The 23,819-nt window shown below is 36.0% G+C and overlaps 1 protein-coding gene across 1 annotated transcript; it reads right to left on the reverse strand.

Annotated features, from left to right (window-relative positions):
* Positions 1-8,021: 8,021 nt before the first annotated feature.
* Positions 8,022-17,286, reverse strand: LOC112706977 (kinesin-like protein KIN-12E). The gene is made up of 22 exons (XM_025758519.3): positions 15,878-17,286; positions 15,476-15,631; positions 15,244-15,327; positions 14,879-14,998; positions 14,363-14,476; positions 13,993-14,085; positions 13,695-13,784; positions 13,489-13,559; positions 13,289-13,363; positions 13,093-13,180; positions 12,643-12,701; positions 12,483-12,546; positions 12,258-12,323; positions 11,914-12,069; positions 11,717-11,821; positions 11,252-11,487; positions 10,843-10,912; positions 10,709-10,753; positions 10,559-10,615; positions 10,397-10,456; positions 10,204-10,283; positions 8,022-10,003 (listed from the first exon to the last, which is right to left on the reverse strand). The coding sequence occupies exons 1-22, from the start codon at positions 16,154-16,156 to the stop codon at positions 8,188-8,190; spliced, it is 3,984 nt and encodes a 1,327-aa protein (XP_025614304.1). The 5' UTR covers positions 16,157-17,286; the 3' UTR covers positions 8,022-8,187.
* Positions 17,287-23,819: the final 6,533 nt, after the last annotated feature.

Below are 23,819 nucleotides of genomic sequence, written 5' to 3' on the forward strand. Positions count from 1 at the left end.
GTGTCCAGGTGTACATTACAATGACACGCTGGAAGGGGAATAAAAATCGAAGCATCCTTGACATCATTTTGCAAATAATGTTCGAAGGACAAATAGGTTCTTGAGAATTTAATTCATTATGCTTCTATATGTATCATATATTACTATCTAATTGAAATATACCTATATTATGTATCGTATATTACTATCTAATTTAATAATCAAATGTGTCACATGACACTCTTATTAAATTTGAGAATTTTTTTTTTCAAAATTAATAAACTCTTTTCCTAAATTCTCTCATCTACCTCTCTCCATTTTTCTATTTCTCTCTACTATTTTTACTCTATATATAATTATATTTTATATTAGTAATTTGACAAATCAAAATATGTCATCCGATATTTTTTTACGATTAAAATATTTTAAATGTAAAAATATATACATTAAATTATTTTAAATTTTAGATAACGAATGTTAAAATTAATTATTAATAAAAAATTAGACTTTTTCATATAAAAATAATAACTAAAAATATTATTATTTAATTTTTTATCTGCATATATCTTGATCTTCTTAACCAGAGACTTTTGTCAATTTACAACTTTTTTGTAAAAGTAGTTTGATGTTATAAATCTTTTGTGCCATGCATAATTTATACTGTTAGAACAAAGTGAACTATAATTTAAAAAAAAATTCTCGTAATGTTATTATGGATAAAAATACTAGTTCTAATATAATACACAAATGCACTAATACTAACTTAATACATGAATGATGCACAAATGAACTAATACTAACTTGATGCATAAATGAACTTATGCTAACTAATGCCACTGGTATGATGAAAACTGAACTAATGCAATTTAACAAATTCTAATATAATACACAAATGCACTAAAACTGAACTAATGCAATTTAAGAAAAAAAGTAGAAACATAACAAGCGCAATTCTGCAATTTTAATACAAATAGTTTAAATTGCAGAATACAACAAGTTAACTAGATTTCAAAATACAGGCATAATTTTATAAACTAAATTCTCATAATAGAAGTATAATAGAAGTATAATGAACTAAATTCTCAAGGACCTATTTGTCCTTTGAACTTTATTTGCAAAATGACATCAAGGACTTATTTGTCCTTCGAACTTTATTCTCCTTCCAGCGTGGTACCGTAACAGACACCTGGATACCGTTTCAGCCACGTCAGCCAGTTTCGTTTGGTGTATGAGAGACAAATAGACAGAAGAGCTAAATTATCCTTCGTTTGTTAAAATTAGAGACTTTTTTGTATTTAAATTTTATCAGAAATATATTTATCAAAAATTTAAAGAGTCAGAAATCTATCTGTCTTTTTTCCTTAAAGTTATTAGTCAAGTTAACCTCTTTAACCGGTTGCAAAATAGTAATCAACTAATCTATTAAATGTGGGTGCTATGTAGAAATAGTTTTAAAAAATAAAGACTAACAAGTCTATCCACAATAATTAAAGGGTATTTTATTTAAATAAATAAAACAGAAACCAATTTTATTGGATTTTTCTAAAACAAATTTTTAAACATGTTTTTTCTCTTTTTGATATTATGTAAATCATCCTAAAATAATAAGAATTATGGCATATGTTAAACATGGCATTTTAGGACAATTTATTCATGTATTGCCTAATTCGAAATAGCCATAAATTATGTCAGTGTGTCCATAATTACAACTTGAGTATAAATTGTGCCACCTTAATAGAATTTATGTGATATTAGACTAAAGCTCAAAGGCTTGCCACAATTAATGTGCATTTAAAATCCTAACAACTCCAACGCAATTTACGTTATCTTTACAAAACCGAATAAACCTGTCACGGTTCACATGCAATGTAGTAACCCTGAGAAGCCTAGAATGGTTTGTGACTATAAAAAATCTATAAATAAACGAGTGTGGCGTAAATAAATCACAATTGAAGCTTTTATGAGTCTAGGGAGAGATGGCTAAGAGTATTTTTCTGTTAATTCATCATCGAAAAAAGATTGATGAAAATATAAGTGAAGGTGTTGTATTCTCTAGTAAAAAATAGATAGGTGTGTTTGTAAATTCGTAAACATTTTTTATGGAATTACATAGTAATATATTACAGAAGGCAGGAAAGTGTGGCAAAAAACGTATGAAGCAATTATTTTTTCGTATTCCTATATCATTGAGGCAATGTTATATTAAGTTTGGAAAATACGAGATGCTGGGCGATGATGACATGTGAGTTATTGATAAACCTCATTTTTAGGGTTCATCTTGTGTTGAATTTAGAGGGATTTTATCAACTTTTTCCACATTTATTCACTAAAATAGCATGATTTTGTAAATTCTCCTTTAATTGTGCTTAAGAGTGAAAACATATTTTTTAGGTCTTAAAATAGCTAAATTTAATTCACCTTGATTCCATTCGATGCCTTGATATGTTTATTAAATGATTTCAGGTTCAGAAAGCAAAGATTGGATTAAGGGAACGAAGAAAAAGCATGTAAAAATAGAGAACTCATGAAGAAATGAAGGAACTACTAAGCTGTCAATCCTGACCTCTTCGCACTTAATCAATCATAACTTGAGCTACAGAGATCCAAACGATGCGGTTTCAGTTGTGTTGGAAAGCTAACATCCGGGACTTCAAAATGATATAAAATTTTTCATAATTTCCTGACGTTTAGGGATGCGTACACGTCATTTCACACGCATGCATCGCATGATCAGCGTGGGCCATTTGGAGTAACTTATGACTAGCAATTTCTAGCTCATTTTGGTCCCAATTCAACTCATTTCTGATGCTATTGAACCCAAGAATTGAAGGGGGATGAACCAAGGAGTGTTAGTTGGAGTTTTTCATCATGTTTTAGGTTAGGTTTCTAGAGAGAGAAGCTCTATCTTCTCTCTAGAAATTAGGTTAGGTTTAGATTATGATTTTCTTAGATCTAGTTTTAATTGTTGTTTCCATTTAGTTTCTTTTACCATTTCTTGTTCCTACATCTTTACTCTCTTAGTTCTTCTTGTTAATTTCTTCTATTTTTCCACTTTCATGTCTATGAGCACTTTGTTGATTTTAAATTTCTTTAATGCAATTTCTTGTTTTATGTTCCTTTATTGTTTAATTGCTTTGTTATTGTTATTTCCTTGCAATTGGTAGTTGTAGATTTACATTTCTTGTAATTTTATCTTGATTTTCTTTTATGCCTTCCAAGTGTTTGATAAAATGCTTGGTAGGATGTTAGAGTAGATTTTTGTGTTGTTGGCTTGGGATGGTGACTTAGGTGAACTTGAGTTGCTAATGTCCAAGTGATTGATGATAGGTGCCCATTGACTCTAGCTTTCACTAAGTCCATTAGTGAGATGGCTAGGACTTATGGATTAGGATTGATAAAGTTCATTTGACTTTTTTTCAATTGTTAGAGGATGACTTAATGAGATTGATCCTTGTAATTATCATGTTGTAGTTAGTGACAAGGATAAAGATCCTTAACCATCAACCATTGCCAAGACCTTTTTATCATTTGAGTTTCTATTTACTTTTCTTGTCCCTTATTCAAAACCCCAAAATATACAACCCATAACTAATAATTGAGCACACTTCTCTGCAATTCCTTGAGAGACGACCCAAGGTTTAAATACTTCAGTTATTTTTATTGGGGTTTGTACTTGTGACAAATAAAATTTTTTTATTGAGGAATTGTTTGTTAGTTTAGAACTATACTTGTAACGAGAATTCATTTGTGAAATTCTATACCGACACACAATTTTCCTTTCATCAGTTATATTCCACAGTCAAGCAAGATTTTCCGATTTGGGCGCTATGGAGTTGTTTGCCAGAATAGTTGGCGTAGATGGCAGCTTTGGTGGATCCGCTCCGAATCCGCCAACTAGCGTCATAGAAGGGAGTTCCACTACCATTCCAGCTGGTCAACCAGTGACTCCCTTTGTTTCATCCCCCATCATTTGCGGCTAATTTGCCGGTTCCGGCAAATGATTTGGGTGATGAGCGTAGCTTCGGACAGCTCGCATTTGCAATGAGAGCAGCACCTGTGGTAGACGGTGCACCAACATTCATGGAGATGAGAGAGAGAAAGAGAGAGATCCATTTGCAGAGGCTATAGGCGATGCCACCAATTATTGATGATGAAAATGATGGCAAGAAAGACACCTCCTCCTCTGTCGTGGGCTGTCTTCCACCGAAACCTTCTCTCCCAAAGCTTCCCCTAAGGTCAAAAATGGTGGCTCTTCTTCCTCTACTTTACTCGCAGCAATGCGTGGAGGTTCCACTCCCTTAATAATTCGTTCCAGCGCGTCTCCTTAGGGTTAGTGTTAACAACATAAATCGTGCCAACCCATTTTGTGTTAGGAAAGACCACGTGAATCGTGTTAGGTTGGAGAGCGTCTTCTCAACTCATAAATTGTGGCACCCTATTGAAGATTGGCCAAAATTCACGTAAAACTTATGGGATGGGATGATTTATATTTTATTGTTAACCTTGAGGACCCTAGCACGGTTTATGCCTTCTTCCACTATGTCATCCATGCATAAATCGTCCTAGAATAAAATGATTCACATATTATATAACCGTGCATATCCTAGAATGATTTACATAATATTAATAACAGGGTAATTACGTTTTAGAATTCGTTTAAGGAGAATCTAGTAATTTTGGCTTCCATAAAATTTATTTAAGTAAAAAATTTATAATTAAAAATCTATCTCTCTTTCTCTTTATTTTTTACTACTACCTTAATAAATATCTGCAATAAAATATCAAACTAAGATTTTATTTAGTATAAGATTTAGGTAGCATGCTTGCAATCCAAGTAACTTGAGGTAGCGATGACATAAACACAAAAATACATGTTTGCTGTTTAGTTTGGTGAAACATATATTTTTGAAGAATACGAGAGGATACGAATAGACCCGAAGATATTAAATTTGTATACCTCCAATTTAGTGAAATATTAAGATACAATTTGTGAAATACTAATTTTTTTACTTTTTTATTCTTATTTAATTTTTAAAATTTGTTTTCTTATCTTTTCAAACATTTTTTTTTAATGAAGAATTATTCAATATTTTCTAAATATTTGTGTGTCTTGTGCATTATTTTTGTCAAATATAATATATAAATACAAATATTTTATATCTATAACTTTATAGATGTGTCTTTATATCTATGTCTCATCTTATGCCGCAATCAAACGAAACCTAATCTACCCATGTACATGGATATAAGTAGGACGCCATGTAAAATTCAATAATGCGAGTTAAGCGTATGTAGACAAACATAAATATACAGAATAATGTGTTGAACATCACAAACCTGCTTAGGCGTATAACTTCTATGACCTTGGGTACTGCTACCTTGCATATGGCAGAACCAAAAAGCCACTCCCTCCTAATAAGACAATCTACAAACAAAGACATTTAATCTAAGTAACAATGCTTCAGCTAAGGAAAGTTTAGCAATAATTAACAACAAAAAAGTTGGCAAAACACACACTGCATCATAAAGAACATAGATAATCAATTAATGATATTGGAAAAAGTTGGCAAAACACACTCTACATCATAAGTCATAATATAGACTAATACAAACTCTAGAGTAATTAAGGAAAGTTTAGCAATTAACAATAAAAAGGGATTTATTAAAGCATCATCAAATTCCTCAGACAGTCCAATCCACCAATTCATTACAAAACCCTCTAAACCCTTGGATAAAACATTAAAAATTATCCAATAATGAGAGAAAATAAAATGCTTAATTCAAATGAGGGGACAAAATAATGAATACCACTAAACCCCATGAATTAACTGCAAGGCTTTTTTTTTTTAAAATCCATGATATTATTAAGAGCTTGTTTGGAATGTTAGGAATTAGATTTTACCAAGAGTTGAATTCTTTTTTTACTTTGGAACAACTGAAAATGAATGATTTGAATTCTTTTGAGAATTTTAATTCTCATTTTTCTTTCATTTGTAAATCAGACTAAAAAGAGTGATTTCTAAATCAACTTTCACACTCTTCAAACTTGAATTCTATTCCGTTAATATATTGTCATTCCAAATCATGAAATTGAGTTTTAAATAGAAATAAATTCTTTTTTTAAAAGAAAATAGAATTCTTTTTTCATGTTAAATGATTTCAAACAAGCTAAAGAAATTAGTTTAAAAAATTTTATTAATTTTTATTTTAAAAATTAATTTTACGTGACAACCATACTTAAACATCAGTTGGTTATTGTTTCGCAACTAATTAAAAGGGATAGCCGATAAATTTGATGGATAAGTCCAATATGATATTTTAAAATAATTAAAGACACTTTATTCTTTGATCAAATAATAAGGGATCAAAATGAATATTTACTCTATTTTAAAAAAAAACAAAATACAGATTACAATATATACATATACATATTCATCACTATCTTGCTCTTACTTTACATGACATATACATAAACACAAGGAAAACGTGCGTGTTCCCTACATGATCAAAATTAAAAGAGCGTAAGAGGCCAATCCAAACATTTGGATTTTGTTTGGGTTATCTAAATAAATGAACATTATATATATTGAAGTGAGAATATAAGATAGATTTTTAATAACTGATTCTTTCCCCCTCAATTTACATGTATGCACAATCCAGACAATCTAAACCTCAAAGGACGAATGAGATTACGACACGTGTAATTCAAACGGATGTCACGCGCGCACGCGATCCTCATCGCCAGCTGTTTGCAGTTTGGACATTTGCTGAGTTAGTTGAGGCAGTTGCAAACTGCGTTGCGAAGTGCTTCTCCAGAACCCCATTCCGTTAAACTGGGCCCACATTTCTTCTTCCATATCATCCTTCTCCGCCGCCGATTTCCTATTCACCTCCTCCGTCGCCAGGTGCTCCTCCAGCAGCGTCAGCCCTTCCTTCTTCTCATTCTCTGGCGCCATCACGCCGACGCCGCCGTTTTGCTTGTTCTGCATCTGCGTCCTCTTCTTCTTCTGCATGCGCTGCCGGTCTCTCTTCATCATCGCCTTCTTCACCAGCCCCGCCGGCAACTTGTACGTCGCCAGAACCAGCAGGTCCATAACGGCGCACGGCAAGCAGCAGAACACCGCCGCGCACTCTGCCGTCGCACCGCCGGCAACCTCGCTCGTTCGCCGTCGAATTTTGGTTGGCTTAGGAGGCATAGGTGGCGGAGGTGGAACGCTTCTGCGATTCGCCGGAATTCCCTTCTCTTTCTTTTTTGTCCCCATTGAAGCAACAGAGAGGAGAAGAAAGAGAGAGAGGAAGAAAAAGCGAAGAAGAGAGACAAAGAGAAGGAAACCTGTGACGGAGGGGTAAAAGAGTTTTTGTCACCGGCGAGGATCCATTCCGGTTTGTTTTTTTATTTTTTATTTTTATTTCATGAGGTTTTCCGGGAAAATGTTTTGGGAAGAGTTAAAAGAGATTTGAGAAAAGAGAAAGGAATGGATGGGTGAGCTTGAAAGAAGGGATGTGATAGAGTGAATGTTGCTGTTATTACTATTATTAGATTTGTGTTCTGGCTTTTTTATCTTAGTTTTATTATCCAAGGGTCTTTGCCTCTTTTGGTTGGGGTACATTGTGTTAATGTGTTGTTCCATTTGGGTCTCACATATGCAAAGATGCTGGAATCACATCACAGACTTACTTATATTGTTGAGGGTTACAGACTTACAGTGCTGAATGCACGACAGCACGAGAGATGCTTCTGCTAACCACTTCCTCAATTTGGCCATGTATGAACGACATACATAGCATTTTGGCATTCTTATCTATAACTAGTAACAATGCAATGATGTATCAATTCAAACTAATTCTGGCCAATACACACATTAAAGTTTAAACGTTCAAACACCACCCTAGTGTCTGACACATTTAACCCACCAAACAAAATATAAATGCATGTCTTACGGGGATTACATAAATTTTTATTAACTTTTAATTTTGTAAAGCAAATCATTTTTATTTGTGTTAAAAAACTATGATAATTTCGAATAAAATTAATAACAAAATTAACACAAACTGACTTATTTTTTAGAAGTGCAAGTTTAGAAGAATGCTAAATAGGATTATCCAGAAAGGACATTCAAAACATGCTACAATTACAAGTGGAGGATTATAATCGTTAAAAAAAGGAAACAAGGTTAAGGGTTAAAACTAGTTACACAAAGCAGCGGTTTAGGTGGAATGGGAAATGCCATCTAACAACAATTTTATCTCAAGAATAAATGCCTTCAGATTCTGCATCCCCTCTTCAATCCTCACTAACATGCTAGAATGAGACATTGAAGACAGGATATTGTTTTTACTGTTGGCAGCAATGATTCTTGCTGTCTGTAACTCTTGGACCCTTGTAAAATCTGTTTGCAGTTCTTCCTCTAGAACCTTTATTTCAGCCTCCTTTAAATCACATTCAAACACACACTGGTGGAGTTCAGCAATAATATGCCCTACTTCAGAAAAACCATTATCTCTAAACTCCAAGAGCATTTCCTTCTCCTTCATGACACGTTGAAGTGCGAGTTCCTTCTCCTCTGAGATCCTCGAAATGTGCTGAATTTCCAGTTGAACAGCTTCTATCTGGCTCTCTGTACTTGCCAGCTTCTTGTTTAGATTTCCAAGTTCCTTTCTTATGGCAGCAAGTTTTTCTAGAGAGAGATTCATCTCTGACTGCAACTTCGGTTTTTCTTCCTCTAGCTTCAGCAACTCAGTAGCTTTACCACTAAAATGCCAAGTTTTCGGTTGGGGGTCTGTATGCTGTGTGTTGTCAATTGCAAATAGAACCTTTTCACCTTCCCGCTTGCGACTCTCTTCCTCCAGTTTTGATTTGATGGTTGCAATATTTGCTATTACCTCAGCTTCAGATTCTTGGTTCTTCTTCTGAGCATTCACCAACCCTTCTTTGGAAGCTTGAAGGGCAATCAGTGCCTCTTTCTTTCTATTAAGATTACATGCCAAGTCGTTCACCCCTGCTCTTGCCCTTGCTTCCCTTTGCTCAAAGTAAGCGAACGATGAGGAGAGGTTTGATAATGAATATTTGAGTGCAGAGAACTTTCTATCAGCTAGAGTTCTTCTGTCATGTGCATCAGAAAGCATAAGTTTCAAGGATTCAAAGTTCTGACGCTTGACCTGAATATCATGTTCAATTACCTCAACTTCACTAGATAGCTTATCAACCTCAACCGTAGCCTTTTCCACACAACCAAGGGAAGATAGATTCCTGACACAATCTGATATTTGTTCATTAACTATTCCAAGCTTCTCCCTAGCACAATTCACTTCATCTGAGAACTTTGATGCAGTGCAATTTGATACCTCATTCTGCTGACACTCACGGCCAAATATTGTAGGATGGTCAATGTATTCAGTGTCTCCTCTACCCTGACGTTCCAGGCAAACAGTTTCTGCATTTGACAGTATTTTTCCTCCATCAACTTCAACAAGTTTTTCTGGGCAGACAGTTTCTCCGCTGGTTTCTACCTTTTCTTGTCCAGAGCATGCAAGAGCTCTTTTAAGGTCATCCTTCTCCTGCATGGCTCTTTCATACAAAGTCATCAGCTTTTCATTTTCTTCATTCAGTTCATTAAGCTGATGCTGGAGATTCTCAACCACGCTTTTCAGTTCATTCTCCTCTTCTCTTGTTGTTTCAAGATGGCGACCATTGTCAACAATTGAACCAACTTCATCAACATTTCTGCCTACAGCAGCAGCTTCTTCATACAATTCAATTAGTTTGCTGTTGTCCTCAATCAATGTCTTAAGCTTCACCCTGAGTTCATCGTTCTCCTTCGATAGCACAATTGCTGTCTCATGAGCCTCTGCCTCTCGTTGACTAGCTGAAGCAATTGCATCAACCATTGCTTTCAATTCCTGTTGGCCGTTGATGTTAATGACAGGCATATCAGTTGTTGATGGAAGGTCCATTTGCTCCCTTCCTTCTGTGGTTGCCTGGGATTTCTCTTGTTCAAACTTTGTTGTCAAATCATGAAGATCCCTGTAATATATTCTATTCTGTGAGTGCATTGGAGAAACATATCTTATATCGCATAAGAACAATAAAGAGGAATAATTATCCTCTGCATAAACAATATGAAGAAGGAAATATGAGAAAGAAAAATCACTTTTATCAGCACACATTATCTAAGGTAACTCACCGCATGTGTGTGAGAGAGAGAGAGAGAGAGTAAACAATACCTCTCTAATTTTTCTTTCTCTTGAAGGCAAACTTCAAGCTTTTTTTGAAGTGTGTCCATTTCGGCCTGGTTTTGTATAGCCTGTGATAGATAAAATTATGTTAACTTGTGATAGTGTGAGACACTTGAACGGTTGAACCTAAAAGTAAAACGGTGAAGAAAGAAAAAAGAGTAGCAACAAAATTTGCCTAGACCTGAATGCGGAGAAATTCATTTTCCTCTCTGAGAGAAGACTGCCAACGAGATTTTGGATCCTAGAATAAATATTAAGAATTGCATCATTTATAAAGCATGAAATTTCAAAAATGCAAGATTATGACAAATAATGCATGAAGCTAAATTGTGTAGTTGCATACCTGATCAGAAACAAGAATGTTATCACCATTTACATCTTCCATTTCTGACTTCGTGTTCTACAAAATTTATAAAATGACGATGTAAACATGAAAAAATTGTAATCCATTGCAACGGTTAAAAATTAAACCAGAAACCTCTAGAAGCATTACCAGATATGTTTGATGCATAAATTTCCAATCTAGTGCCTCTAACAACTGCACAGACAAGTGGGTAAAATACAATCAACATTACAAGATATAAAGTAAAATCTTTATAAAGTAAATTATGAAATCTTTTTTTCTACCTGGTTTTCTAGTACCATAATCTGTTCATTCATCAATTCACGTTCACCTTCCTCAGAAAATGATTTCAACCTGTGTAGTGTGTATTTGAAGATATATAAGTAAATCACCAATCACCACATGAAAGTTTAGAGAAAAAAGAAAATCATTATTGATCACACGAATTCATTGTTACTCTGACGCTATACTATATGTTGTTCCTCATTAAATGTCAAACATAGTATCTAAAGTGCTATGTTTGTCTCATGCTTGAATATACAATTTTGTGCTTTGGCCACCCGCTAACTTTCCAAATCTCAAGCATTCTTTTAGTTGTGAAGCCAAATTGAGCTATTTATGTTTGCACAGGAGACAAAACAGACCAAAAGAGTAAAACAAGGAGCCATCTTTATATATGCAATAAAAACATGCCTTTCAATTTCTTTCTTCAGCTGCAGATTTTCCATAGCAAATCTGGTCACCTCTTGATTTCGGTCCACCTGGGTCCTCAGGACTTCAATTTCCTTCAGAAGCTCCTCCTTTTCATTCAGCAAGTGTGTCTCAGCTGAGATCTTTCCAGAAGCAACTCCTTCAAGCCTCTTTATCCCAGCTTCTCGAAAACGTAGCCTCATCTTTAGACCTTGGATTTCATCTTCCCTTTGTTTGGCCTGATTTTCATCCCATATTGCAACCATTAAATTTATACATTTACATCCTAAAAAATATTCTGAATAAAGACTTTTTGATATATTAAAATACTAGAAAATCATATGTTAAATATACTGAAGAGTGAAGACCCATACAAAACCTCTAGACAATAACACAAATTTTATTCTCATTCAAACATAAAACTCAAAACAAACCATCAAGTGGCAAATATATTGTTTTCCACAATACCAGCTTCATGACAGCTTCATTTTCATCTTTCAATGCCTGCAATGCCATATCCTTCTCCTTTTCCCTCCTAAAGGCCCCAACAAGGGCAATTTCATAGTCTTTTTTCTGAAAGCAGTAAGTATCCTTATGAGTACAGAATCATGAGAAACAAGATATGTTTTCATACCGAGGAAAAAGAAAATAAAAATAATCCCTACGGGAGTTATCCTTTTAGCAGAGGTTAATGGACTGAATGATCCATGATTGCCTTCCCACTTAAAGGATCCTGGAGAGCCTGGAAAGCTGATCACTGAAGATTCAACGTCCTGAATTTCTCCACCTCCAACTAGACCCCGTAAACGTGATACTTCTTTCTGAAAACCAAAAGATAAAAGCTTTACAAATATGCTAATTTATTGGATATCTGTTCAAGAATTTCATTATATCAACATTTCTTGTAAATTAGCTTAAGCGAAAGAGAACGAGGACGCTTGAACATTAGAAATGACTATGATAGAATTTAGACAATAAATGGAAAAAGGATAAATCAAAAGTAGAGCACCTTGAGTTGTTGAATTTGAATTCTCATGGCAATGACATCTCCGGATGCATCCTCATTTACAATGGCCTGGAGAAAAATAGACAACAATATGAATAGAAATTAGTAAGACTCTATTAAAAGATTTAAACAGATATCAACACTGTTTAATCAGCTCTCTCGTGAGAAGTATTTGTAGGCTGAAAATCAAAAGTACAGTAATAAAGGAGCTCTTGAAGAGAGACATACATTGTTCTTAATAAATTTAGCGCGTTGTGCAAATTTCAATGTGCTTAATGTCTCAAGTGAGCAACTGCAAGGGTACAGCATATAAATTTGAGATTGTTAATGACCAAGAAAACAAGCTATAAAAAAATATTTAGATCATAGAGGAAGGAGATTCGCTGACCAAATGGAGGGGCTTATATTTGCAATTATGATCGTCTTTGAATTCCCTCCAAGAGAATCCTGAAAGGGAGAGACCAAATACTGATTATTATAAGTTAATTGTTTCTAATGTGATGCCCATGATCACTTTAGCAAACAATTTCTCGAATGGAAAAATAATTAGTGAACTACCAAACATGTATTTTAGCATACAAGCATTCATTTCTTCAACTGCAAAATTTAAGATCCTCTCAAAAATAGTAATTAGCTTTGGTAATTATTCCATAGCGAATCTATTATTGCTCAATCACAGAGTTACTTTCTGGACTTCAAATCAAAGTTACTTGCACAAGAACTATTTGCTTTTTATTTTTGTAACCAGTGATATGCTTTGCCTCTAATCTACAGAATCTAATTTGGAAGTATGATGCACCACCAAAGCAATGTGAAGCTAGAAAGATCCACCACTGACCTGAAGTAAAAAAGTAAGCTTTGAATCACGGTACGGAACATGCAGCGACTTCCCATTCGATATACTTACTAAGTTCATAATCACAAGCCTGCAGGTATATCACCCAATTAATTTTTTTAGGGTAACACTAACACAACAATAGAAACACATGTATGTAATAGAATGTAATTTAAACTTGTCAGTGAGGATAACCAACCCCAAGGTTGAAAGAGACTTATTGATATTAGTAGCTTCCTTGAGGCGCTCCCCTTCAGCACCAGAACTTTTCTGCCTTTTGTCATCAAAATAGAAACATAATGTTAGCCATATGGGTATTAAACAAAGTAAATGGACTTTGACTTTGCTAATCTAGAACATATACACAAACAGGTATATAGAATCTTGCGATCCGCTTACCTTTCTGATCCAGCCAAATCAACAAGGTTAAGTCTAGCAAATCGAAAGAGAGTCACTCCTTGAGATTCCCACTATGGACAAGTTAATTAAGTTTTCAGAATATCGTTGAAGAACATAAAATAAATTAAAAAATAAATAAATTCTTTTTTTATCTGTTTTACATAAATATCCAATAAGATAAAATGTAAAGCATCAATATTAGTCACCTGACTCTCAATGTTGCAAGTAAATACACTGTGAGAACGACTGCTAGCATGATTCATATTTGTAGCAGCCACCTTTCTATTTGCGGCGCCCTAAATAATATCACATTATCGTTATTTTCAATCATGCCTATTAAAGAATAGGATTCCATGTGCAAAAATCATTGAACAAATCTAGAAAGAATTGTGAAAATTTTGGAATAGCATAGTAGGTACTTACTACGAAACACTAAATGTTTCTAAAAATACCAAGTCAAAATCAATACTGCTGATGTTAACAATGTTCCAGATCAACACAGACCTGAATAAGTTGCTGAATGACATCTCGAGCATTAGTGACTTCGACTTCCTTGATGTTTTCCACATAAACTCCTTTTTTAATGTCTTCTCTTATCTGCCACGTAGTTTTAGATGAATAAGATTCAATAGATGTATTAAAACTCTTCTAAAAATATTCAGAGAAACACTGAAATAGTAGGTCATATTCAAGCAACTTTTGTGTGTTTATTATCTTCTTAGGTTCAGAGGAACCTCCAATGATATGGAAATCGACTTTACTGCAGAATAGATACTTTGGGAAACAGAGCAGAGAAAGAAAAGGTATTTCCGAAATAAGAGAGACGATTTAAAAATTAAGGAGATGCTATTTTTTTATGAATGGTTAGCAATACCTGTAGATTGTTAGATGATGGGTCCAAAAGATCAAGAATCTGTTCATTGTAAATCTCCAAGAAAGAAATTTTGCAGGTAAATTTTAACTTTTCATCTCTCCGGGCCTCTTTTTCCTGGTTCATTAGAGCAATACAGACTAAAATTAGATCCTTGCTACCATAAATGTATGAATGGTCATACTGCAACATAACAATTATATCAATATATTGTTTATTAGTCATCCAAAAATATGGATGTCCTTAATCAATCCAAATTAAATATAAAAGGTTCAAATATAGAACTGGCAAGATCAACAATAAGTGGATGATTTAATGATCACTGCATAATTGTTTGATAAAAAATATACAAGTAAAAGAAGATTTCTTAATGGATGACTATCTCAGCAAGAATATTTATCTTCCTAATAGAACCCTATAGCCATAACATAGAAACAATATTCATCACATGATATTCGTCCAACCTACAGTTGAAGCATAAGCTTAGCCCATGGCATCTAAACCCTCAATAAATATTACCTTTTGGATCCTTGAAAATAAGTGCTCAAAAATTCTTGGTGTCATCCCGCAGTTGACACTATGTCTTCTAGTTCCCCCCTCAATATCACCAAGCATGGTGTGAGTCTTCCCACTTCCGGTCTACAAGCATAATCAGTATTTTCAGCAAACAATGAGGTTAGCTCCATCAATCACATAAGTCACATTTCATAATTAGTCTAAATCACAAAAGTATCACATATTCTCATTTTTATGACAATACGAACATTAGAATTGAAAGACATAACTAATAAATAAATAAATTTTAAAAAAAAAGTCAAAATATAGAACATTTGCTATACATATAACCTTGCAACCAACTGGAATAGAGCAAACTAAAGACTCACTTGGCCATAAGCAAACATGCAGCTGTTGTAACCTCCCATGCAGTTTTCTACCATTGGCAAACCAGCTACTTTAAAAAGTTTCTCCTGGCAAATAATTCATTCAAAACCCAGTCTTAGAACCAATAAATAGAAATGGGACCAAAGATATATGCATATATAACTATCAAAATATGAAATGCACAACCAAATTCTATTTCTACAATATGAATGAAATTATGTAAGAAAAATCTACCTGGCTAACATTCTCATCAGCAACAAGATCAAAAGTAAATCGAGACTCTGGATGCCCAGTCCAAGTAATTGTTTGAGAACTTTCCTGCCTTACGCACTTGCTATGCCCTTGTACCGATACTTCCGCATTGCTTAGAGGGCGCATTCTGATTATAACCTAGACCAAAAAATTAAGTCAAAATCTAAATAAGCTCCCATCGAGTCAAAATCCATCCTAAGTATATATTATTACGATTACAAATAAATTGAAGTACACAAAGAATTACAAAACTAGCTTGAATTTTACTAGCAAAAAATCCGTACTATAAGGTATGAGATTCAGTTATTTGAAATTTAAAAAAAAATTCTAAACCATCACCTACTCACTAAACTACTGATTAATACTCAATAAGCAATATTGTACCTGCACATTGTGCTCCTTCCAGAAAGAAGGATCTTCGTATAACTCAAAACTCTGAGCGGAGGCAACTGCGGTGCTGCAAGTAGCAGCGGAGGAAGCTTCTTCGTCGTTATCCCAGTTGCCGATGCTTCGAACCCCTGAGCTCTGAAAGACGCTGTCCTTGGCCGCAGATTTGAGAAGATCGGGAGTGTTCTGAACTAGCGACATCTTATCGGAGGAAGGGTGGTGGTGGAACCCGAACCTGCTCTTAATGGCGCTTGCGGCCTCCGACAGAAACGGCATCGCGAAGAAGAAGACAGAGAACGATTCCGGTGGAAAATTTTCAACGGGAAAAAAAAAGGAAGGGACGAATTCGTTCACTATAGTAAGTGGTGGAATTGGGAAACGGGAAATGTGAAATATGAAACTGGAAGGTAGAAATGGCGGAGAGAGAAAGAGATTCTGTGATCAAACGGTGCAGAGTGGTTTTGATGGACGGTTCGGATGTATTTAATTTAAAGTTCGGGGACCGTTTGAGATTGAAGTTTTCAAATTTTGGAAGGTTGGAGCCAACGTCCAACTTTTTATGACCATTATTTTAATAATATTTCCTTATAATGTTAATTTTTCGGCCATTTAAATATATATTGGGCCTCTTGGAATATGGGCTGGGTTCGTTTATTTCTGGCTTAGGGACTGGATTTTAATTATGAAGATTCTAGGAGCCCAATTAAAAAGGGTAGTTGCCAAAGGGGAAAAAAATTTGAACTATGGCTTCGTTTATTTACCAAAAAAAAAATACACTAAAGAGATCAAAGAAAAGAAAAAGAATTTTTCAATATTGCTATGCAGTATGTGCGAATAACTAGCTCGAGCATAACCTATGTAATTGACGAGTTGTACACGAGGTGATATGGTGTTCTGCGGTACTGGATTGCTGTTGCCGGAGGGCGGAGGGAGTTGACAGCGGACGGGGTTGATAGCGGCCTTGAAGTTGGAACACTTGCAAAGAAAATGAGAGATTCGGAAGTAACTAGAAGGAGAAAGGGAGAATTGGAACCAGTATTGTGGAGGAGAGTAGAGGCACCACCGGCGGAAAAGAAGATTGAATCCGCAGCGGAAGATGAGATTGGATTATAGATGATGCATCAAACAGAAGCTGTGATTTGATTGATTTCAGAAACAACACAAATGTCAAAAATCAATGGGATGGTGGAGATTGGAGAAAGAGGGCGAACACTGAAGAGTTGTGAGAATGAGACCGAGAAGAATAACACTAGTGGCCTAGTTTCAGTGAGGCGTCTCCTCAAGCCCATCATTTACAGCAGCCCAAATCTATTGGGAAATGAGTATGCAATCAGATTGGGAAATGGAAGTTGCTGCAAGGAAAGGAAAGTGCAGCGCCTCTCTTGCACAATGAGAATTGTTGTGGCAACTTAGGAGTTCTATTGGGGCTTGGGTTGTATTGGCCTAGGCCTTAGTCCAAAAAAAAAAAAAAATATTGCTATGCAATAAAATAGTGACATATTTATGGATTCTTCATTTTAAAATAAAAGTAGATAAAGTAAGCACGTGTTTAAAATTATGTATTTTATTAGTCCAATAAAAGGAATCTAATGTATTTATCAAGTTAATTATTATTTTTATTCATACAAATTTAATATATTAATAAATTTATTTATGAACATCCATAACTCATGAAAACAGATTATTTAAAAGTATATCTATCAATATTTTTTATTTTTATAAGTAAAAATAATAATTTATTCATTTTTCATAGGTACAAACTTGTTTCATTTATTTATTTATTGGTAAATGTATTGGTGTTCTAAAGTTTTTATAAGTTAATGTTCGGTCGTCGGTTTCCGGACAAATCGGGTGGTAATTGGAGGGAGTGAAAACGCCTCGATCACGGTTGGGCTAGATTTGGGCTTGCCGAGTAGCCGAGCACTTGTCGTGGAAGGAGAGTGGGGGGTGTCACCTGCAAAGACACTCCGACGCTCTAGTCAGCTAGTGTGCAGGCGGGAAAATGGTTAGGTGGAAAAGTGTGACGTACCTTGGGGGAAGGGCAGGTCCTTCCCCATTTATACTGTGTCAGAGGTGGGCCCTACAAGGACAGGCCCACCTTCCTCGAAGCTTCCTTACAGCTTCAGTGGAGAGCTGTCAGGGACGCGTGTCCGGGTCGCGTAGTGAGCTGCATATGACCGACCGCTCGGGTCGGGTATTCAGTGGGTCGGGTTGACCCGTAAGCGACCTGGGCCAGGCCGTTACAGTGCCTCCACGTGCCTTTAATCGACCGTATGGGTCGTTGGAGGCGAGTTCTCTGTTGTCGCGAGGTCGATCGTTCGTATGAGGGACGCGCTACTCGTATACGTGCCCGTTCGCAATTCGGGGCGTTCTTTTGTCGCCTCATTTCTCGCGAGGGGCATTAAATGCTCATTAAGGGTCGAAAAAACCCACGCGTGCAAAGACTGTTCTGCCCCCAGGCCTTTCGCGCTTCCACTAAAGCGGTTTTAAACAGTTTTACGTTTTGTTCTTCTTCTACTTGCTTTTCTGATCATATTGCCTATTCCTTCTTCCTGCGCTCTCATCTCTTAGAAGTTCTTTTCATTGCTCCAGTGCGCTTCGTCCTTATCTGAATTTTCTCGATTCATCCAGGTAACCACCTTTTTCCTTTCGCTTCAATGGTTGTTTGCATGTTTGTTATGAGCGTTTTTCCTGTGCTTGCTCTTTTCTTGTTGTTCATGGACGCATTTTCATGGATGCATTTTCTTTTTGTTGACTGTGGTGTGTCATGGGGGGTTTGTGTCATTGTTCTGGTCTCGGTTTTGTTTGGTCCCCCTTGTGGTCATGGCACGTGGGGTTTCTTTGGGTTTTTCCTGGATTCCGACCTCACGGACTAACCGCGCGGTGCCCCCACTGTAGGTATGCCTCGTGTCGTTAGCCGAGCTTCTAGCTCCGCCGCGGGTTACGACCCGTATGCGTGGGTGGTTTCCGACCTCAGGAACTCTCCCAATCAGATGGGTGAGGAGGAGCTCACGGAATTTTGCCAGGCCGAGTATCTTTGTGGGGGTACCGACGAGGAGGCGAACTATGATGTTTATGTCCCCGCCCCTCACGAGCGGCTTTATGAGATTAATTTTAATGCCCCTCGGGTTGCCGATTGGATCTGGTTTTACAAGGCCATGTTCACCCAGGTTGGGGTTCGCATCCCCTTTTCCCCCTTTCAGATGAGCCTCCTAAACCGAATTTCGGTGGCACCATCTCAATTACATCCGAACAGCTGGGCATCCATCCGCTGCTTCGAGATGGTGTGCGAGTACTTAGAGCTGCCGATCTCTGTCGACGTCTTCCTCTTTTTCTTTAATCTAACGAACCCTTCGAAGGAGGGGAAACACAAGAAAGGGTTCATGTCCTTTCGGTCTGCCCAAGGCCGGAGGATCTTTGGTTTGTTCGAGGACTCCTACCACGAGTTCAAGGACAAGTATTTTAAGGTCCGCCCGGTCAAGGGTCGTCACCCTTTTTGGTTGTCTTTGGAAAAGGAGCGCCTCATCCCGACGTATTGGAGTTTCGGGGCGGGGTCTAATCCTTTTATCAAGGTTACTTATAAAGGGATGTCGACTGTGGATCGGCGGATAGCCGACATATTGTGGGCGGTTCTTGGGAGAAACAATGTGAATCCTCACCTCCTCATGGGTAATCGGGAGGCCGCCCGAGATTATATCCGTGAGTTTCTCTTGTCGTGTAGTCGCTTGTTTAAATTTTCCATTGCTGCTTCCATTAACTTGTTCATTTTTCAATTTGTTCTGTAGTGGGGCTTTCTGCCGAAGTGACCGGCATGGATAACTTGTATCAAACCTTCCTCCAGGATGACGAGGGTGAAAAGACTGGAGGACAGCAGGCGATGGTTCCTCCAGAAGTGCCTCCTCCCGATGTCGACGCGTCCGCAAAAGCCGCTGATGAGCGGATAATTTGTACGCTTTTTGGCATTGTTTTTAGTGTGATCTAGTTAGTTTTTAGTATATTTTTATTAGTTTTTTGTTAAAATTCACTTTTCTGGACTTTACTATGAGTTTGTGTGTTTTTCTGTGATTTCAGGTATTTTCTGGCTGAAATTGAGGGACCTGAGCAAAAATCTGATTCAGAGACTGAAAAGGACTGCAGATGCTGTTGGATTCTGACCTCCCTGCACTCGAAGCGGATTTTCTGGAGCTACAGAAGCCCAATTGGCGCGCTCTCAACGGCGTTGGAAAGTAGACATCCTGGGCTTTCCAGCAATATATGATAGTTCATACTTTGCCCAATATTTGATGGCCCAAACCGGCGTTCAAAGTCACCCTCAGAAATCCCAGCGTTAAACGCTGGAACTGGCACCAAAATGGGAGTTAAACGCCCAAACTGGCATAAAAGCTGGCGTTTAACTCCAAGAGAGGTCTCTGCACGAAAATTCTTCATTGCTCAGCCCAAGCACACACCAAGTGGGCCCGGAAGTGGATTTTTATGTCATTTACTCATTTCTGTAAACCTTAGGCTACTAGTTTTCTATAAGTAGGACCTTTTACTATTGTATTGAGACATCGAGGGGTAGCTATCTTCATTGTTATATGGCGTTGCGGACCCAGCTATGCATGCTAATGTGGGGGACTATCCTAATTATTAGGAGAGTAAAGTATTAATTCGATCTCTGTCTATTTTTTAAAATGATAAGATGACCTTTAACTAAAAATACGTTTTATTATGGTCTCTGACTTTGTATTCCGTCTGTCAACCCGATCCTTCTGTTAGTTTTATGACGAAAACTCCACGAAAATTGCTGACGTGTCAGGTTAAAAAATAGACAGGGACCTAGTTGTCTCTAAATTTAAATTGGTTAGGGATTTATTTGTCCGTATTATTTTTTATTCATTATATTAATATTCTTTTTTAATAAATAAGTACAAACTAATTAATAAATTATTCAAATTTAAAAATATCATTTATTATGAAACCAAATAAATAATTTTTAAATATAATTTTTAAATATATAAATAATAAACATTAAAATTCAGTTAATACGTTAATAATAATAACCATATGATATACTATTAGTATTATGATCTAGCTAATTTTTACAATAAAATGAAAACTAATGAACACATTATTTGATATATAGTAAACTTTTTTTTTACTAATAACAAATTTAATTTTTTATTTCTTTAAACTAAATTCATAATTCTATTTGATATCTTTGCACTAAAATACACTATGAGTAGGCTACTAATACTAAATGAAATAAAACATAATAGAATTATTAATTTAGTTTAAAGAGATAAAAAATTAAATTTGTTACTAGTCAAAAAAAGTTTACTATATATCAAATAATGTGTTCATTAGTTATAATACTAATAGTATATCATAGGGTTATTATTATTAATGTATTAACTAAATTTTAATGTTTATTATTTATATATTTAAAAATTATATTTAAAAATTATTTATTTGGTTTCATAATAAATGATAAAATTTGAATAATTTATTAATTAGTTTGTACTTCTTTATTAAAAAAAAATATTAATATAATGAATAAAAATATTGTTTAAAGAATAATAAGGACAAATAAACTCCTAACTAATTTAAATTTAGAAACAATTAGGTCCTTGTCTATTTTTGAACATGATACGTCAGCAATTTTCGTCGAGTTTTCGCCGTGAAACTGACAGAAGAACCGGGTTGGCAGATGGAGTACAGTGTCAAGGACCATAATGAAATGTGTTTTCGGTTAAGGGTCGTCTTATCATTTTGAAAAATAGACAGGAACCAAATTGGTACTTTATTCTTATTGGAAGTTAGCGATTGGTGATTAGTCCAGGATTCGGATTTTTCATGTCTCCTTCACCTTAGGAATGTCGCAAAATGCTTACACGTGGTACTATTTATCTTTTCACTGTCTTCCTATTAGGTTAAGAGTGAAGACTCATTTGCATGTATATTTATGTAAAATTAATAATTAAAAATATTAGATAAAATTTTAAAAAATAATTATAATATAAATGAATTAAGTTAACTTTATTTTTTTATTTTAAAATTTAAAAAATAAAAACAACAACAACAACAAAGTCTTGTTCCACTAAGTGGGGTCCGCTACATGAATCAAACGACGCCATTATGCTCTGTCATGTATCATGTCTATAGAGAGACCGTTTACATGTAGATCTCGTTTGACCACCTCATGGATGATCTTCTTAGGTCTTCCTCTGCCTTTCGCCCTTTGTCCATCTTCCATCTCATCCACCCTCCTGACTGGATGTTCTATCGGTCTTCTTCTCACATGTCCAAACCACCTGAGACGCGATTCAACTATCTTTTCCACAATAGGTGCTACTCGAACTCTCTCCCTTATATCTTCATTTCTTATTTTATCCAATAGCGTATGACCACTCATCCATCTCAACATCTTCATCTCTGCCACACTCAGCTTATGTTCGTGCTCCCCTTTAGCCGCCCAACACTTCGTACTATATAGCATAGCCGGTCTTATAGCGGTGCGATAGAATTTACCGTTAAGTTTTAAAGGCACTTTTTTGTCGCATATAAAACCAGATGCACTCCGCCATTTTGACCAACCTACTTGGATCTTATGATTTACATCCTGTTCAATCTCTCCATTATCATGTATGATGCACCCAAAATACTTAAAACTTTTAACTTTTTGTAGGATGTTTTCTCCAATCTTCACCTCTATATTGGGGTTTTTCCTTCTCAGACTGAACTTACATTCCATATATTCCGTCTTGCTACGGCTTATGCGCAGACCATACACTTCTAGAGCTTCTCTCAATAACTCCAACTTCTTATTTAGGTCTTCCCTTGACTCTCCCATAAGGACGATATCATCGGCAAAAAGCATGCACCATGGCACAGGCTCTTGGATGTACCCTGTGAGTACTTCCAAGACTAACATGAAAAGGTATGGACTTAAGGATGATCCCTGGTGTAATCCTATACCAATAGAAAATTCCTTTGTCACACCACCTTGAGTCTTCACACTAGTTGTACCCCATCATACATGTCTTTAATTGCCCGAATATATGCGATCCTTACTCTCCTCTTTTCTAAAACCTTCCATAAGACCTCCCTTGGTACCATATCATACGCTTTTTCCAAATCAATAAACACCATATGTAGATCCCTTTTATTACTACGATACCTCTCCATCATCCATCTTAATAGGTATATTGCTTCAGTGGTAGATCTGCTTGGCATAAATCAAAATTGGTTCTCTGTTACTTGTGTCTCTTTTCTCAACCTCCGTTCTATCACCATTTCCCATAACTTCATAGTATGACTCATAAGCTTAATCCCTCTATAGTTTCCGCAACTTTGTATATCCCCTTATTCTTGTAGATAGGTACCAAGGTGCTCTTTCTCCACTCATCAGGCATCTTCTTTGACCTTAAAATCTCATTAAAAAGCTTGGTTAACCAGTTGATGCCTTTTTCTTCAAGACCTTTCCAAACCTCAATCGGGATATTATCAGGTCCTACTGTCCTGCCATTGTTCATCTGCTTTAGAGCCTCTTTTACCTCGAAGTCTCGAATCCTTCGATAGTAGTCAAAGTTTTGATCTTCTTCCCTTGTGCATAATCGACCAAGGCTCGGAAGAGTCTTCTGTCCCTCATTAAATAACTCGTAGAAGTAGCTATTCCACCTTTTATTAATCTTCTCCTCTTGAGCTAACACCTCTCCATCCTTATCCTTTATGCACCTAACCTGATCCAAATCTCTCGTTCTTCTTTCCCGGCTCTTTGCGATTCTATATATACCTTTTTCTCCTTCTTTCGTGCCCAAATACTGGTAGAGACCCTCATATGCTTTTGTTCTTGCTTCACTTACAGCCACTTTTGTCTCTTTCTTAGCCGCCTTATATTTTTCCCAGTTATCTGCATTGCGGCATAAAGATCACTCTTTAAAGCATTCCCTTTTTATCT

This window comes from Arachis hypogaea, chromosome 8 (genome assembly GCF_003086295.3).
Source record: "Arachis hypogaea cultivar Tifrunner chromosome 8, arahy.Tifrunner.gnm2.J5K5, whole genome shotgun sequence".
NCBI classification, from domain to species: Eukaryota; Viridiplantae; Streptophyta; class Magnoliopsida; order Fabales; family Fabaceae; genus Arachis; species Arachis hypogaea.